This window comes from Amphibalanus amphitrite, unplaced genomic scaffold (genome assembly GCF_019059575.1).
Source record: "Amphibalanus amphitrite isolate SeventyFive unplaced genomic scaffold, NRLGWU_Aamphi_draft 000209F_arrow, whole genome shotgun sequence".
In the NCBI taxonomy this organism is placed as follows: Eukaryota; Metazoa; Arthropoda; class Thecostraca; order Balanomorpha; family Balanidae; genus Amphibalanus; species Amphibalanus amphitrite.
Window position 1 is genome coordinate 232,786 of NW_024881704.1, and position 17,645 is coordinate 250,430.

The 17,645-nt window shown below is 53.1% G+C and overlaps 2 protein-coding genes across 2 annotated transcripts in view; one reads left to right on the forward strand and one right to left on the reverse strand.

Moving 5' to 3' along the window:
• Positions 1 to 11,420, forward strand: part of LOC122385134 (collagen alpha-1(III) chain-like) — a 36,190-nt gene extending 24,770 nt beyond the window's left edge. The window contains exons 3-5 of the mRNA XM_043373178.1: positions 170 to 485; positions 6,561 to 7,304; positions 7,416 to 11,420. Coding sequence (XP_043229113.1) covers positions 170 to 485; positions 6,561 to 7,304; positions 7,416 to 10,934 — 4,579 coding nt within the window. The 3' untranslated portion in view covers positions 10,935 to 11,420. The remainder of the gene's footprint in view (positions 1 to 169; positions 486 to 6,560; positions 7,305 to 7,415) is intronic.
• Positions 11,421 to 13,137: 1,717 nt separating this feature from the next.
• LOC122385112 (gamma-aminobutyric acid receptor-associated protein) lies at positions 13,138 to 17,338 on the reverse strand. The gene is made up of 3 exons (XM_043373110.1): positions 16,593 to 17,338; positions 14,437 to 14,634; positions 13,138 to 13,939 (listed from the first exon to the last, which is right to left on the reverse strand). Exons 1-3 carry the CDS (start codon positions 16,680 to 16,682, stop codon positions 13,874 to 13,876), a joined length of 354 nt encoding a protein of 117 aa, XP_043229045.1. The 5' UTR covers positions 16,683 to 17,338; the 3' UTR covers positions 13,138 to 13,873.
• Between the last annotated feature and the right edge of the window lie 307 nt (positions 17,339 to 17,645).

A 17,645-nucleotide genomic window follows, 5' to 3' on the forward strand; every position in this document is an offset into this window, starting at 1 on the left:
ATGAATCGCAAGGAACTGAACTATGAACCCTGTCATGCCGTGCCGTGCCGCTGTTGGGAGCCCCCTCCCCGTCCCCCGTGTGCCCCGCTCTGCCGCCGTGCCGCCCGGCACCGGTCGGGCTGCAGGTGCGGGCCGCCGATCACACCGTCACTCTGTCCGCCCGGTACAGCTCCGACGAGGACGCCCGCCAGGCCATGATGAAGACCGGCGGCCGGCTGCAGAACGCCCAGGTGACGCTGCTGCTCAGCTCGCGCTCAGAGATGCAGCGCGTGATCGAGGTGGCCCGGCAGCGCTCGATGGCCGCCCAGGGCCTGGCGCCGATGCCGACCACGGCCATCGCGCCGCTGCCGCAGCCGGCGGCTGTGCCCGTGCAGCAGACGCAGCAGCACGTGCAGCAGCCGGTGGCCGTGCCGCAGCAGGCCGCGCCCGCACCGGCTCCGGCACCGGCAGCTGCTGCAGAGCCAGAGGTCATCGAGATCAAATCGGTGAGTAGAACGAACTAGCGCCGGGTCGGACCTGGCGCAGAGTGGTCAGGTCACCAACCGATCAGAGCTATAGCAGAGTGGCGGGCCGAGTGGACGGGCGAGGAGAAAACGAGCGGTCAGACGGCCGGTGAGGCTGTATAGTTATTGTCCGGTGAATCGTTATGGTATGGGGCCTGACAACATATTTATACATCACTCTGGGAATAACCCTATCCCGATCAAGCCGAATTGCACAACCATATGCCGTATGTAGATGGCTTTATTGGCTTCGTTCCAAAACGTGTGATGAAACGTTTGATCATATTTATTAGACGCTAGCAATCTCAGCCGGTTCATGTTACACTCATTTCGTCCTCCGCATGAAATACGATTCGCGGCGCTACGAGCCTGACGGTTCCTTAAAGCTCCGTCACGTCCCGATCAACATTAGATGCTTTGTCGGTAATAGATACTTAAGGCCATGCGATTGCACGAATTTCTTCGTTCCTGAATTTTGATGGGGCTCATTAGTTCGTGGTGTCCCCATTGACGACCTCAGTTCATTAGATATGGGACATGTTTCAGTTGGAATAATATCTGGAGATCGTCAGACCGACATCTCGCCTGCGTTGTCCTCCGATAACCGATCCGCCACGCCCACATACCTGTAGGAGAGGCTGTATTGATCGCCAGAGTCGGATTGCCGAGTGTGCCTTGTGCACCCGCTGCCCTATAATAGGATAAACTTGGAGCGGCTAGTCGTAGCAAACAACAGTTGTAGAGGAACACGTTATAGGTTATATGGTGATTGGTGAGGACTTTTACGTGTAAGTTAACTCTAGCCGGACCTACTGGTTTTCTACACACGTCCCGATCGAGGGTTGAGGGCGGGTGCGACTTTCCCTCGCCGTTTCACCCATATCATATCGCACATCACTCGATTTGGCAGTTCTTGCCGAGTCCATTAGTGGCCTTCTCGACTCGCAAGCTCAATTTGATCGGGGGTTATTGACGAAAAACTTCTATGATTATAGCGGCGTCATGCAAGGTCAACAATGTAAAAGTAAAGCATCGGACTTTGTAACGAGTGCATGAAATCACGGTTTCATGTGCTTGAGGTAGATCATTCACGGCGCCAAAATAACACTCCATATTTCCCCCCCCCCCCCCCCATATAGGCCTATAATGCCGAGGTCACATACCTAGATGACCTGACCTCAGGTGACTTTTTTCGAAACATCCGAAATATGCAACTTGTGAGGCCTCTAGAGGATACTAGGCCCTGCAAGTTTCATCTCCCTGTGAAAGCTCCTCCTCTGGTACTGAGGGCATTGCGAAGTTGCGACATTTTAGGACCGTGCCGAGGTCTACTTAGGACGTCATAGGTCAGTGACCTGACCTAGCCTAAAAATGCGCATGGTGTCCAAAGATCCGTTATGGTCGGTAGGGTCAGGTACGTTAAGTTTCAGCTCTATCGCCATCACGTTCCGAGCCATCGCGAAAAAATAAGTACCTACCTACAGAGGGGCGGCACCCCTTCCCCTTATTCCGAAGTGTTTGAATTGTTCAAGGTCGTTCATCGCAGAACAATTCAAGCTATTTCGTTTATTTTAATTCATAAAATGAGCCGTTTTATGGAAGCAGACTCCATAATTCGTTTGAAGAACAACTCAGATGATGAAATATGAATATCAACCTGAGTAGTTTAAGTAGGGGTAACCTAGTAATAAAGATCAGAGAGGTCTCTCGTAGCGGGAATAATATTGCTAGCGATGATTATATTAGAAATGTAGCATGCTGTCGCAAGTGCAGCATACATATTACATAAGTGAGAGTGTATAGGAGAGATTGAGAAGCGAGCATTTCTGGGCAATTTTTTAGTTGGACTTTGGAGTCTTAAATTCAGAGATCCCGGATGCTAAACCGCTAGAACAATAATAACCTTTGAACGTCGAAATATTTAAATGGACCATCGAAGGGCAAATATCGAACCTGCTTGTGAAACAAGCTTAACTTCGATCCGTCCCTACCTATTGCACGACCATGTATATTACGACAGTTCATGGCATCGCTCTTTTTTAACCCGCGCCCTGCTGGGGGGGGGGTGTTTGAACACCCCCCCTTGTGGTTTTTCGCGAATATCTCAAAAACGGCGGCGCGGAGCGCCGCCGTTTTTGGTACACCTTATCATACATCAATTCTACACATGTTGTGAAAATTTCAGACCAAGGTCATTCGAGGTCAGGTCACCAGGTCACTTGAAGTGACCTCACCTCATAAAAACTTTCAATGTCTGTCATAGCTACACCGAGTGACCGATCGCTTTGAAACTTTCAGCGATTGCTAAGGGCAATAGCATGTACAAAATGTATATCTCAGAATTTTGATATCGATGACCTAAGGTCAGGTCAATTTTGCGACCTCCCCATTATAAGTCAATGGGAGAAAATTGAAATGAGCCTCTTTTGGATGAAAGACATTATAAACACTCCCAAACACCGAATTACAAGTGTTTTAGACACACTGAACTTAAAAATGGTGTCCGTGACCCTTGTTTATGCCCTGAGGTCATCTCAGGTCACGAATGGTATCTAACAGTTTTTCGCAAATAACTTTTGATAGAGGCATTCTAGAGCGATGAAAACGCCTTAGATGTGTTCAGCTCGACGATACGGATCGACTGATATGCAACATGACCCTTTCCGGTCAGGTCATGACCTTGACCTGAGGTCAAATTTTCAAGTTGACCCTTCAAGGTCAAGTTATAGTTCATTCGATGCGTCTTGACGAGAGGAACACGATGGCGGTAAAAGTAAGCTCGTACAAGGCTTGGGTCAAAAGTTATTGTAGAAAAACTGTTTTCGAAAAAATCGGCTATTTTTGCAGTTTTTGCCCCCTGCAGGCAAAACCGTTGACGTTAGGTCAAATCTGAGAGTATTACTCTGAAAGGGCGTTAATAGGGCTATCGAATGCGCTTTTCCGCGGCGCTGTAGCTCTATTGGTTCCCGAGTTATGCGTTGGCTTCTTGGAAATTTTCGACATTTGACCTGGAAATCGGCGAAATTTTGCCTTCAATGACCTCTGGTGACCTGACCTTTGCCCTGACCAAAAAATTGACCGAAGTGATTTCGTCATTATTTTTGACGCTCTTTCGAACGCCGCCTTCCGCGTATCGCTACGTGGCCCAGGAGCCGAGTTAGAAGGGGGGGTGTTCAAACACCCCCCCCCCCCAGCAGGGCGTGGAAATCCAGGACCCCCAGCAGGGCGCGGGTTAATGCGAAGATGTTTTGCGGATGTTCTGTGTGCTCTTTTTTCTGTTTTATTATTAGGTACTTAATTCCTTTCGTATTTGAAAAATAAACCGAATAAATAAGCTCAGATGACAGATGCACACATGAAGCTTCCGTCCGCCCCCCGTCCCGTGCGCAGCGTTAGAGAATTAGCTCATCGCTCCATGCAGTTGCTGTTATGCGGTGCAGCATACCTCTCAGGCGCTCCACACTGGGCCGGGGGTCCGGAAAAGTGCTAGAAATTATTTGTGATTGAGTTGTTGATCTCAGTGACAAGCAAACACGCTAAAAATTAAGTGGGGCTGCTTAACCCTCGCCGGACCTATTGTCGGACCCCCCACCCCCTCGGCCGGCCGAGGGGGGAGGGTTGGTACGACCCCTTTTTTCCGTTTCGCCCCTAATGGAGCTAGAGCCTCGCGGAAAAAACAAGCGTGTGCGCCGTTTCAAGGCGGAACGATTGATACCCGATTTTAAGGTCCCAGGTCAACCGGTAACCTCTGAGGTGAAGTCAAAAAGCCCAAGGTAGGGTTTGGTTTTTGGCAAATAATTTCGCAAAAAATGGCCGCAGAGCAGCGATTTGACACCATCGTGTTCGCCTGGCTCAGGCGCGTCGAATGGTATACTTTTTGTTCGGGTGAGGTCAACTTAAGGTATTGACCTCGAGTCAAGGTCAGTTCAGAGCCCATCAGGCCACGAACTTAATCGAAGGAGGTCGTATTGCATATCATTCGATTCGGGAGGTCTTCCCGAGTCCATTGGTGGCTTTCCCGAGTCGCTGGCTCAATTTGATCATGAGTTATTGACGAGAAACTCCTATGACCGGTGTGACGTCATAAATGACGTCACGGAAGGTCAAAAATGCAAAAGTAAAGCATCGGATCTTGCAAGGAGTGCACGAAATCACGATTCCGTGTGCTTTAGATAGTTTGAAATCATTAAATGCGCAAAAACAACAGTTTCCTTATTTCCCCATTCACTTTTAATGGTGAGGTCACGTGACCTCGAAGAGTAGCAGGCATTAGCAAAAATTGCGAGTAGGGCATGACAGAAAGATGATTGGTGGTTTGTATGGCATGGCCATTTTTAACGGCTCGAAGTAACATTTCTCAAAAAGTCTAACTAAAGAGCAAGTTGTTGTTGATTATCACTGACTTGTGTTTAGGGGTTAATAATGACTGAATTTTTGAGTTTGGCCCAGAAATGTTGACAGCATTGTGTGCGTTGATCAATTCTGAGCTCAGGGACATATATTTTATTTAGATTATAAGCGTTTGTTTTTCACAACTTCCAGCGTTTTAAAGAGCGCCGGGCCTTCAGTAGAGCGGCGAGGTGACAATTGCCCCTACATCATGTGGTTTACTGGCGCATATCTCGAAAAGTAGCAGGGAAAAGCAGCAAAGCACCTATATGGAACAAAAGATGAGTAATCAGAGGCTAGTATGAAATGTTCATTTTTAGCCGCTCGAAATAACGTTTTTATAAAAGTCTAATTAAAAAATTGGATATGATTTTAAATTTCGTCTTGCAGCTGCTTGCAAACAGCTAGCTTATCTTGCAGAAAAGCGATGCGATATGTCAGAATGATGTTGGCACAGTGAACAACAGTGCCCTGAACTAGTCTGACAGGAAATTTCGTTCAAAACGGCGATTGGTCAACTAATAAATTACCACTTAAGTTCATCATTAAAATCGGTAAATGTGGTGGCCTATAGAGAGTCTAAATTGTCTTGTGTTTGGTGACATCTGACGACCTCAATTTTGATCTTAGGGCAAAACTAGCATCGGAATCGTATTTTTCGATCAATTTGGGATTAAATGATACCTATTTTGTTCATATTGCGGACAGTCAGTTTGGGGGAATTTCTAGCGCTTTTTCAGGCTGCCGGCCTACAGTGCGCTCGTGTGCAGAGCTATCTAGCGGCCGGCCTATAAGTAGCAACGGACCCGGCCGCGCGCGGGAGCCGATGCGCTCAGTAGTCTATGGTGGATGGGTCGTGTGCCGTCGGGCTAGAAGCTGCATTCCGCAAAGTGCATTACTATGACGTGTCCGGGTCGGCATATTGTAAACGATGTAATTGAGTTGTAACACACAGCATGATCATCGATATGCTAAGCATTAAAGCATGAACAGTGAACACCCATAGCAACGCGTGCAGTCATTTCCCAATATCATCCGCAAAGCGCCGTATCACTCCACATCGAATTCAGATTGTCGTGATTGCAATTGCTGTGAAACGTTCCAGACCGATGATGGGAATCGAAAGTTTCGGGGTTTCGAGGGTCATACCTAAAATAGTGAACAACCTGCTCAAATGACACATTGGGCATATATGTAGACGGTTCGATCTATTAACCGTTAAAATATGCTAGAAAACAAGAGTCAGAAGTCATCACTTCGATCAGAATGGGTGCATTCAAAGAGTGACTAGTATTTTGTACGTTTAGGATCTTTTTACATAACATAAGTATATTTTGTATTTGGTATTTGGTATCACCGTCAACAGGTCATGGCCAATTAAAGACGGGTAAAAGTAAATATCTGGTCATCTCATGCATAATAACAGCGTTTTAGCAGTTGAAATGGAAAAGTTTGAAATACTACTCAGTACTCGATATTCATTTCCCTACTCGGTTCCTTGCCTATCTACTGCCTGATATTGGTTGGAAATCCACCCGTGTATGTTCAGTCTGCAGTATGCCACGAGACCAATCTAGCGTTGTCCATCAGCCTATCTGTGTGTCGAAATCGGTCCCTAATTTATCCGCCGTCTATTCTGACACTGTCCGTCTGTCTGTGTGTTTCCAGGACCGCGGTGGCAGCGCCGGCCGCTCCACGCGCCGACGGTCCCGCTCCCGCTCTCGGGACCGCGACCGGAGCCGCCGCGACCGCGACAAGGGCAGTCGGCGCTCGCACCGGTCCCGCTCGCGGTCCCGGTCCCGAGACCGGCGGGACCGCAGCCGCCGGGACCGCAGTAGGTCCAGAGACCGCTCGTCGCGACGAGACCGAGACCGGAGCGACCGCGGCGGGCGCAGCGACCGCGGCGGCAGGGAGAGCCGCGACAGCAGGGACAGCCGCTCTCAGGAGCGGAGCGAGCCGCCCGGGCGCCTACTGCCGACACCGGCGGCGCGTAGCAGTCTGCTCGGCGAGCGGCCTAACGAGCGGGATAAGCAGCTGGCGGCCTCCTCGTCTGGCGCCTCCACGCCGACGCCGTCCGGGACGTCTCAGGCCGGTCCGACGCCGTCCGGGATATCTCAGGCCGGCCCGACGCCGGTATCGGGGATGATCACCACGCCGGCCAGCCAGCCGAACCGCTGGGACGCGGCGCCGGCACAGCCGCAGCAGCCGCTCATGACTCCGACGCAGCTGCAGCAGAGACTGCTGCGCTTCCAGAAGGGTCTGCCCATGGACCCGCCGCCCAACCAGCCGCAGATTCCGCCGCAGCCGCAGCCGCAGCAGCTGCTGCTGCAGCATCACCTGCAGCAGCAGCAGCAACAGCAACAGCTCCAACAACAGCAGCTACAACAGCAGCAGCTCCAGCAGCAACAGCTCCAGCTGCAGCAGCAGCAGCAGCAGCAGCAGCAGCAACAGCAGCCGCCGCCGACCAGCTCTCAGTCCATGCTGTCCGGCCCTGGGGTGCCCCCGAACGGCTTCATGAACCAGCCGCCACCGGCAGCGGCCGCCCCGCCGGCACCGTCCCCACCAGAGGGCGTGCGTGCCATGCCGCCGTCCGAGGATCAGAACGACGGCGGCGCGGTCGCCGTGCGGAACATGCCCATGCACGCGTCCTACCGGGACGTGCGCGACCTGTTCCGAGGAATCTACGTCGGCCAGAGCGGCATCAAGATGATCCACGACGAGCGCGGCCGGCGCACCGGCACTGCCTACGTCAACTTCCGCTCCATGTACGATCGACTCAAGGGCCTGGAGCGGTCCGGCAGCTTCATCCGCGCCGCTAGGGTGGTGGTGACTCCTCTGGACGGCGCCGAGTTCGCCAAGGCCATCGACGCGTACCGTCCCGAGATGGGGCCACGTCGGAACTCTTCTGATAACGGCCCGCCGCGCGCTCGCTCGCCCGGCCGAGACGACAAGCCGGGCGTGCCGGAGCCGCGCAAGGGTCTGCTGGAGCACCCTACCGGCGGACCGCCGTCGGCCGGGCCGGATCAGGCGGTGCGCGGGGGCGACGACGTGCCGCCGGAGCTGGCCATGGCCCGCCGCAGCCTGGCAATGCGCGCCACCGGGCTGCTGGAGCGGCCGCAGACGGGACGGCCAGAGCTGGACGCCGGCCGCGACCAGCCGGCGCCGTTCGGTGACCGCCGCCCGGCAGAGTTCAGCCGGCCGCCGCCGGGCGCGCACGACCAGCCCTTCCCTCCGTTCAGCGGCGGCCCCGGCCCCGTGTCCGATCAGCACGCGCGCGGCTTCCCGCCGCCCACTGGACACGACAGCCCGATGGAGGGCGAGTTCGCCATGGGCCGCGGCGCCGGCCGTGACTCGGCCGCCGGTGACAAGGGCATGTTCGGAGCCGGCGCGCGCGGCCCCATGCGCGGCCTGCTGGACCGAGCCGAGTCGCTGGGACGCGGCGGAGCGTTCGGTGGCCCGCCGTCTCTGATGGGCGACGTGGGACGGCCCGACATGATGCAGGGCCCCGGCGACGCGATGGGCCGACCCAAGGGCATGGAGCAGCAGGACCAGTCTGGTCCGAGAGATATGATGGGCAGGCCGGGCCTGATGGACAGAATGGACCGCGGCGGAGGCATGATGGGCCGCGATGGACCAATGGGCCGCGATGGTCCGATGGGTCGCGATGGTCCGATGGGCCGCGATGGACCGATGGGCCGCGATGGTCCAATGGGTCGTGATGGTCCGATGGGTCGTGATGGTCCGATGGGTCGCGATGGACCGATGGGCCGCGATGGTCCGATGGGTCGTGATGGTCCTATGGGCCGCGATGGTCCAATGGGCCGTGATGGTCCGATGGGTCGTGATGGTCCGATGGCCCGCGATGGTCCTATGGGCCGTGATGGTCCCATGGGTCGCGATGGTCCGATGGGTCGCGATGGACCAATGGGCCGCGACGGAGGGTTTATGGGTCGCGGAGGAGGCATGATGGGCCGCGGCGGAGGCCCCATGGGTCTCGGCGGCGGCTTCCCGGGCCGTGATGGTCCGATGGGCCGTGGTGCAGGTCCCATGGGCCGCGATGGAGGTTTCATGGGTCACGGAATGAGCCCGATGGGCCGCGAGAGTCCGATGGGCCGCGGCGGAGGGCCCATGGGCCGTGACAGCCCCATGTCCCGGCTCGATTCGGGCATGAACCACCCAGAAGACCCGGAGGATGAGATCCCCGAACACGAAATGGAGGACGCCGAGCTGCCAGAGCACGAGATGGAGGACGTGAAAATGTCTGAGGACGGCTACAACGATCCCTACGAGGGCGATGAGTTCGACGACAGCTACGAGGGCTACGAGGATCCGCGCGGGCCGCCCATGGAGCCGTTCGGTCCGCCCGGCCGCAGACCGCCCGGTGGTCCGCGAGGCCCTCCTGGAGGTCCTCCGGGTCCGCCCGGCCTGCTGGGACCTCCTGGTCCTCACGGAGGTCCCCCTGGTCCTCGTGGAGGCCCGCCCGGTCCCCACGGCGGTCCGCCCGGCCGGCCGTTCGGGCCCGGGTTCCGCGGCGGTCCGCCGGACGCCGAGGGCGGAGAGAAGGGCGGCAGGCGTAACGAACCGTCTCCGTTCGTGCGCATGGAGAACGTCTCCTACTTCGCCACGCCGGAGGACATGATTCACCTGATGCGCGACTTCCCGTTCGTCGAGATGTTCTTCGAGCTGCAGCGCAACAGCACCGGCAAGCGGACGGGTGTGGGGTATGTGTTATACGACTCTGTTGAGACGGCCGGGGCGGCCATCGAGCAGCTGACTGGCTCCATGGTCAGCGCGCGCAACTTACGCTTCATGTTCAGCTCCAAGTCGCAGTACGACTGGTCGCGCCAGACGCTGCACGAGCCGCCCATCATCGGGCCGGCTGCGGACAGCGGCCAGCACGGCATGCCGGGACAGCCGCCGCTGGCGGGCGGTCCCCGGCCCGGCCCACCCGGCGGGCCGCCGCCCGACCGCCGACCCAACCGTGAGCACTCCGGCGGCCGGGACAGACACCGACGACACTCTGCACAGGACGGCGGCGAGCAGGAAAATGAACAAAACTCCGGCCAGGACGACAACAACGGCACGGAGGACGACTCGAAACCGGCCGAGACAGCCGAGAACAAGTCCAAACAGGATGACACACCTTCGAAAAACGCTCCGACGGAGGCTTTCAAGAGGCAGGACTCGACGCCAAAGAAACCAGAGCCGGTGAAAGACAAGCCAGAACCATCACCCTCTCCAGCTGACAAGAAGCCGCCGGGACGTTCTGCAAACGGCCAGGTGTGCGTGCACATCAAGGGCCTGCCGCCGGCCGTGACGGAGTCGATGGTGGTGGACTTCTTCTCGGACGTGGGCCTGCTGCCGCAGCAGTTACACCTGCTGCTGGACGAGTTCCAGAACCCCAGCGGCGAGGCGTACTGCGAGTTCGCCGACCCGGCCGAGACGGAGCGGGCGCTAACCAAGGACCAGCAGTACATGGGCACGGCCGAGCTGTCGGTGCGCCCCGTCTCTCGTGACGAGGTCCGCGCCGCCATTGGGGACGACGCCGGCGGCGGCGGCGGCGGCGGCGGCGGCGACTTCAACGGCGACGACGGATACGGCTACGACGAGGAGTCGGGCGACTACCCCCGAGAGGAGGGGAGCTACCCACCGCGCGGCCGGGGCTCGCGGTTCGGCGGCGGCCGCGGCGGCGGGGGCTTCCCCGGGCCCGGGCGGCCGCCCATGACCCGTGGACGTGGTCGCGGGCGCGGCGGCCGGGGCGGTGGCGGCGGCGGCGGCGGACCGGTGGACGGCTTCGGCCGGCCCGGCTGCGTTCTCAGTGTTACCAACATCCCTTTCCGCGCCAGTGCCGACGACATCCTGTACTTTTTCGGCGACTTCGGCGTGCGGCCCGAACAGGTGATCCGCAGGTACAACGAGCACGGCTTGCCGTCAAGCGAGGCGCGCGTGGCCTTCAACAGCGGGGCGGAGGCGATGGCGGCCATGAAACGACTCCACCGGCGCCAGATGCTGAACCGACCCATCTATCTGGAGCTGCTGTGAGTGAGCGCAGCAGCCAGGTCAGAGTGAGAACTGTAAAAATCTACTGGTGCCGCATGTGATTGAGAGTTCTGGGCATCATTGGAGGTTTTTAAGTGAGCTTCGCACATGCCAGCGAGATGCCTGTTACTTTGTGCTAGCGAATGAATGTGTTCATACTTTCGCCGAGTTTGATGCGAAGCTGGCATCGTTTGCGTTGTACATAAAGACTATGGTAGGTAGGTGAAGACGAGGACAGTATGTCATTTTGTGCGTTGTGGTTTAACAGGCATCCTGTGTATCATCTGAATGACTGTGTTTGAGGAGAGCGATTGGTCATCATAGTGTGGAAAGTTGTGGCTCTCGTCTCCACCAGCATCTATCTAGGTCGAGCATTGTGGTATGACTTGTGTACAAATCGTATTCAGATGTGTACCTTTCTAGTGTCCACGTATCTAGGGTCTAGGTACGTGTGTTGAAAAGCACTGTTTCTTAATACACCTGATGTGAGAAAAAAAAACTGGACATTTCAGTCGCAAAGCCGTGCCCGAGGTGGACGTTCCGATATGCAGTACCGCCAGTACCTACTGATTACAAATACACCCACACCGAGTTACTGCACAATGCACATTTATATCAATAGCTTTTCAAATATCTTCACCGCAATAGAAAATACTGCGTTAACGCCGTACACACGATTTTGTTCCATGATTAGATCTGAGTTGCGGTACTATACGAGGACAAAGACGGGCCTTTTTCCACATCGGGACGAGTCAAAGCTTGTACGATCGAGCCCAACCAGTTATCCGGACCCACGAAGGTCCTCTGAACGTGAATCTACCGCCTCCAAACGAGTAGCTGAAACTGGTCAGACCGGGTGGTGAGTCAGCGCGTGCCTACCTATCTACGTCATACGGTGACGTAGTCTTGCGTCACACTGGACCAGACGCTGACGGCTGAGCTCCCAGTTTTATGAGGAAAAAGCGGGTCAGCTGCTACGACGTCAGTGTAAAGAGCATTGACCCCGAATGGACACCCAAACGGAGCACAGAGAGTCGCTGAACAAACGTGCACGACATTTGGTGTTATCTTTAGCCACAGAGGGAGTGAAACACCTGTGCGTCCAGGGGTGGACAATTGTGCCGAGTTGGGGTAGCACGAGTCTTCCCAATTCCACGACGGCTGCGCCGGCTTGGCTTTGGAGCCGCACCAGACGGCAGAGGTCAAGGTCACCACCAGGGCGGCGGCGGATTTGCTGCCCCCGTGCAACCCCAACTCGGCATATTTCTCCATCCCTGTGTGCGTCCGTGCATTGCCGTGCCTCTCACGCTGCCGGCCGCACACCCCAGGCGGCGCCACCGAGGCGACCTTGATCGTGCACTCGGGCCGCTGGCTTACACGGCGGGCCGGATCAGCTGGTTCCTGGCACAGAGCGCAGGTTTCAGCACGCTCCCAGCTCCGGGCCTTGGCAGCGCTGGCGGCGCGGCGCGGGCCGAGGTTTTTGTGAGAGGATACTGCGGGACCTTGGACGGAGCCCAGGGACATCTGAACTGAGTCGCCCGTGGACCCTTACATGCACACGCCACATTCAGTACGCGCACGCCAGATTCACCACGCGCATTGCATCACGTGAGATACTGCTGGCCACGTTACTGAAATACATACACTGAGATCGGGAGCATGGCTGTGGTAAATGCGGTAAAAAATGCTTCAGATTTTAACATTGAGATTCAACAGGTGCCATGTGAGCGCTAAGTGGCGCTGGAGACTCAGTCGCGTCAACGATCGCCAGCGAACTCGTCGTGTATCAAACTTCCTTTCACATCCGATACCTACCACAGAGCACGAACCCCAGTATCGAATGGCCATGCCCCGGGCCACAGCCCACAGGCTGAGCCAGCGTTTTTGTCTCGCCGGATCCACACAAAAACCAGCAATGCCAACAAAGCCTGAGCTCTCCAGTCTCATGCGGAGCGACCTATGGAGGCAAAACATCGCGTGTCATGCATTTGGCAGTCGGACGTGTCGTGTCTAAATATGGTCAAGTGTAAAGCATGTCTGATGTCAGTCATTATAGTGCGACTGCGAAGCATTCTTGAGGATACAATTTCACTGGTCACGCCATGATTTGTAGACGAGTGAGCATGTCATACCCGCCTATCTTGCACTCAAGTCACCTATCCGAACGATGCGCCACGACCTACAATAAAAAATAAAGCACACGGGGTGGTGTTTTTAGGTGTATTTTATCACATAAACTAAGCGAACTGATAGGTTTTCGAGCCAACGGAATAGAGTCATCGCATGAAGCCGCGCCAATTGTTCAGGAGGGATCCACCGGGTGCGTGAAAATTCCAACGTCGACGCTGTCTTGGCAAAACAAGCCGACAACCTGTAGACCGTCGGCACCATCCGTAGCTCGCAGTCACGCCACACGGAAAGACAACAATTTGCTAAGTTACCGTTAAGATCCGCGGCGATCGAATACAGAGTCCCGCACTATCGCGCGATAAACTAAAGAACGCGGCTCCGTGGACCTAGCTTAGGATTAGCGCCCACCGTGTCCACAGCCCACACTTATCTTAATATATAAACGCACGGGATTATCATGACCGCCCAGGCTCCCAGGCGTAAAACGGGACACACGTGACAGCTAGTATTCAAAGGCGTGAAACCCAAAGTGTCCCATTATCGCTAACACGCAACAAAGAAACACGCCGCTAACTAAATCAACCACACAATAGCCGAAACGCGCAAATGCGGTCAAATATCACCGTTTTTATATTTGCTTTTCTGGTCCTGTGCAAGCCTACGTCTGACAACATTCCGGCGCGCCCGTGTCGCCGCAGCTAGCCGGGAGCGCGGCTCGGCAGTACCGCGGTGCGCGCCGCGTGCGTCCGCCATGGTCGCCCCGGGCGGGGCCCCTCTCCTGAGCAGGCGCGCGAGGACAGCCCGCCGCCCATCTACAGACCGTATACGCTCTCGTCGCTGTAGGCGATGTACAGGAAAAAGTCCTCCTCGTGGTGCTCCTGAAACGTGCAAATAGGAGTAAGGTGACGTTGTTACTACACTGGGAAGTAAACTTCATATAGTGTAGGCATCAACATTACGATGTAGAAAACATAGGTATATGAAACAACTGCTAATTTAATCTGATGAGGTTCTTGCAACGAATTTGGAGAGCAAAAAGATCAATTTCAAATTATTGTGAGCAGAAAGAAACTTTACAAGGATCACACATGGTATGTCTTGTGCTCATTTATGTAACCTTAGTTTTTAACTTTAACATTATTGCTGATAGGAACTCCAAGAGCTATTATTGGAAATACAGGCAATAAGTATAAGTCACAAACATAACCATAGATGTTGGAAGTGTCCTAACAATGACCAGCATCCCTGAGAACAGGTTCTTATCAAATGTCAGTGTCACATTACACACAGATATTTCAGCATCCATATGAAACATCCATTCCATACAGGTTGACTGCAAGTTCTGTAAAGGCTGACTGCCCAGCCTCCCACTGACCTGGTATAGCGTGCCCATGGTCGCTGAGGTCGGAGGGATCACATTGTTGACAAAAAAGAAGAGGGCGTCCTCTGGCCGCAGGTGGATCCGCTTCCTGATGAGGAAGTAGAACTGGCCCACAGTCAGGTCTGATGGCACCAGGTACTTCTTCTTGTCCAGGTCTCCAATCCTTGCCTTAGGGGCCTTCTCCACAATGACCTGGGAGTAGACCAAGACAGGGATTTTGTAAGCTCAAGCTATTCACAATGCAACACCTTAAGCCAATTGTTATTTGTTTATTGGGACTGCAGAACACACTAACTAGCAACTGCTAAAGTCAATCTATGCCGACTATGATATGATCTTGATCTAAATGATACAGTGTGCCCTCCCCTAAAATGCCATGGATATTTTGATTTCAATTTCAATTCACAACTTTGGCCATACATCTACAAGTCCCAAATGCCAAATGTCCATACCATAACCATACCATAACATATTTGAAAATTCTGTAGGCCACTTGGCCTGTTGGTCGCGTTCTCAATGAGCAGTGCATGGATCAATCATGAATTTGGTAGCTATCAGATACCATGTTGAAGTCAACAGATTATTCATCATGAATCAGGGACGTAGCCAGGGGGCGGGGGGGGGGGCATAGGGGCCATGCCACCCCTAAAAGCGAAAAATAAACTAAAATTAAATAAAAGATAAAAACAAATAAAACAGCTGCACCATACCCCAAAAATAGTGGGCCAAATCCAAGGAATCTTCCTTTTGAAGTAGGTACAGTCCACAGCAGAAGTAATGTGGGGTTTCAGACTTCAGTCATGGGTATGTTCTGCTTCTGAAGCTTAGGAACAATTAGCCAGACTACAATGAAACTTTGAATGTAGCTTATATGTATTGTCACCCTTGCAGCTGGAACTTAACCCGCGCACCGACGGGGGTCTGCGCCAACTTAGTACCGACGGGGGGGGGCGGATGACCGCCCCCCCTGAGATCTCGAGAACGAAGCAAGATAGCGACAAGCGGTAAACGGCATCGGATACGCACGGTCAAGATCTACAATTTTTACTAAGGTCATTTTCAGGTCAGGTCAAAGATGACGTCACAGGGGTCGAAAAAGTCAAAATGGCGGCGCTAAATATGGAGAGTTTTTCTCGAATAACTTTCGAATTAGTCAAGATAGGAACAAACTAAGGGCATCATCGTGATCCTCTCGTCAATCCGCATCGAATGATATATATGTTGACCTCGAAAGGTCAAGGTCAAAGGTTGACCTCAGGTCACGTGACCTCGAGGTCATCATGTATATCATTCGATGCGTCTTGACGAGCTGAACACAATGAGACCATCCACGCGTCTGTATCTTGTTCCTGTACGGAGTTATTGGCCAAAAACCTTTGGTGACCTTTGATGACGTCACATGACCTCACAGCTGCCCAACAGCAAAACAGACCTCAAGGTAGTGAAGGTTGATCGTCTATGAAGTCATGTATGGTATATGGGGCCATTCCGACCCGTTTTAGTGGTAAAAACAGGGAGCTGATTTTTCCCCCATTGACTTATAATGGGGAGGTCGCGAAATTGACCTGACCTTAGGTCACCGATATCAAAATTCCGAGATATACAAATTGTAGCTACTAATGACCTAATAACATCCTGCGACTTTCAAAGGCCTCCGACATCTACTGTAGCTCTGGCACGGTGACAAAGTTGCAAAAAAGTGACTTGAGGTTGGGTCATTCAAAGTGACCTGGTGACCTGACCTTGAAAGGTAGGAGGTTCAAACTTGCACACCATGTGTAAAATTGATAAGGGAATAGTCATACCAAATTTCGCGGCGCTACGCGCCGCGGTTTTCCCGCTATTCGCGAAAAACCTCAGGGGGGCCCCCCCCCCCCCGTCGGTGCGCGGGTTAAGCTATTGACATCTTCTTTTCGATCTCTCTGCATTAAACAATCGCCAGTCAAAGCCAACTGTTGAGATTGGTAAAACCCTACATTACTTTAGCGGTGGGCTGTACTGGTAGGTACCTACCTACGAGACTAGGCCGAGATCCAAGACCTGTGGCCCCTCCCTGAGCAAAATCCTGGCTACGTGCCTGTCGTCGTGAATAGCACTTAAAAAGCAAACTACAAAAATTACAGAAACGAGCAGAATGAATAGGTACTTACAGGAACTCTGTCAGGATACTTCTTTCTTATTTTATCGCCCTCAGCCCGTCTCTTCTCAAACGGGTGTTCTTCTTTGTATTGCCACTTCATGGTGACCACCACAACGATGCGCAGAGCAGAGTGTAAAAAGGAGAACTGTCAGGCTGTCCTCTTGAACTAATTTTCGACCGCGAATAACGATAATTTCACGCTCACCTTCACAAAGGCGCACAACTTGCGCACAACGCAATAATCCAAAACAGTGACTCAACACCTCAAGGTCACTCTGACGAACATCCATAACAATGCAAAAGAAATGTAGTACTAAAAACGATCGACATTCATCGTTGGTTCTTGGCAAATTTGGCTTCCTTTCATTGAAAGTTTGCAAAATATTATTAACAGTTGTATTATTTTTTACAATAATCTTATTTCAAGTCTTTCGTAGCTTGTTCGTAGCGTTATTTTTTATCAAGCGCAAGAACATTTCTGATAACATGCTCCAAAAACACTGCACATCAGCGATGATCAGCCAGCTTACTGCAAATGCGTTACAAATACGGGATAAATTCGTTCCTATTATAGGAGTCGATGGGCTATGTTTGTATTATTGGTGAAGTATAACTTAACATGTGATTTTTTAATGGTAAAAAGCCATCTCAAGCTTTAAAAACAGAGAAAACCATTTTATTTACTACACGCTGTGGAGAAAACAGCCTGATGCATTTTTGTCGGCAGCTTTATGAAAGTTATCTTAGAAGGTATGCATTGCCTTTTTTATCAACGCCATTAATATGTACGTTCCATAGGGATTTTATTTGTATTTATAGATGGAAATATTGGAGAAAACAATTTATCTTTTTTCACCAGAGGCGAGGAATCGATTGCAAGGCTAAATAAACGCCTGAATGAAATCAATATCAACCTATTTTGTGCATTCAAATTAAAAATGTTAATAATGAAATATAACAAAACACAAGTGACAACGGAAGAATATGAAGGAAAGTAGGGAGATGTGAAGTAATTTCCAAAAGTTATTGAAAAGTTCCTAAAAATTTCCTCCGATTCTATTGC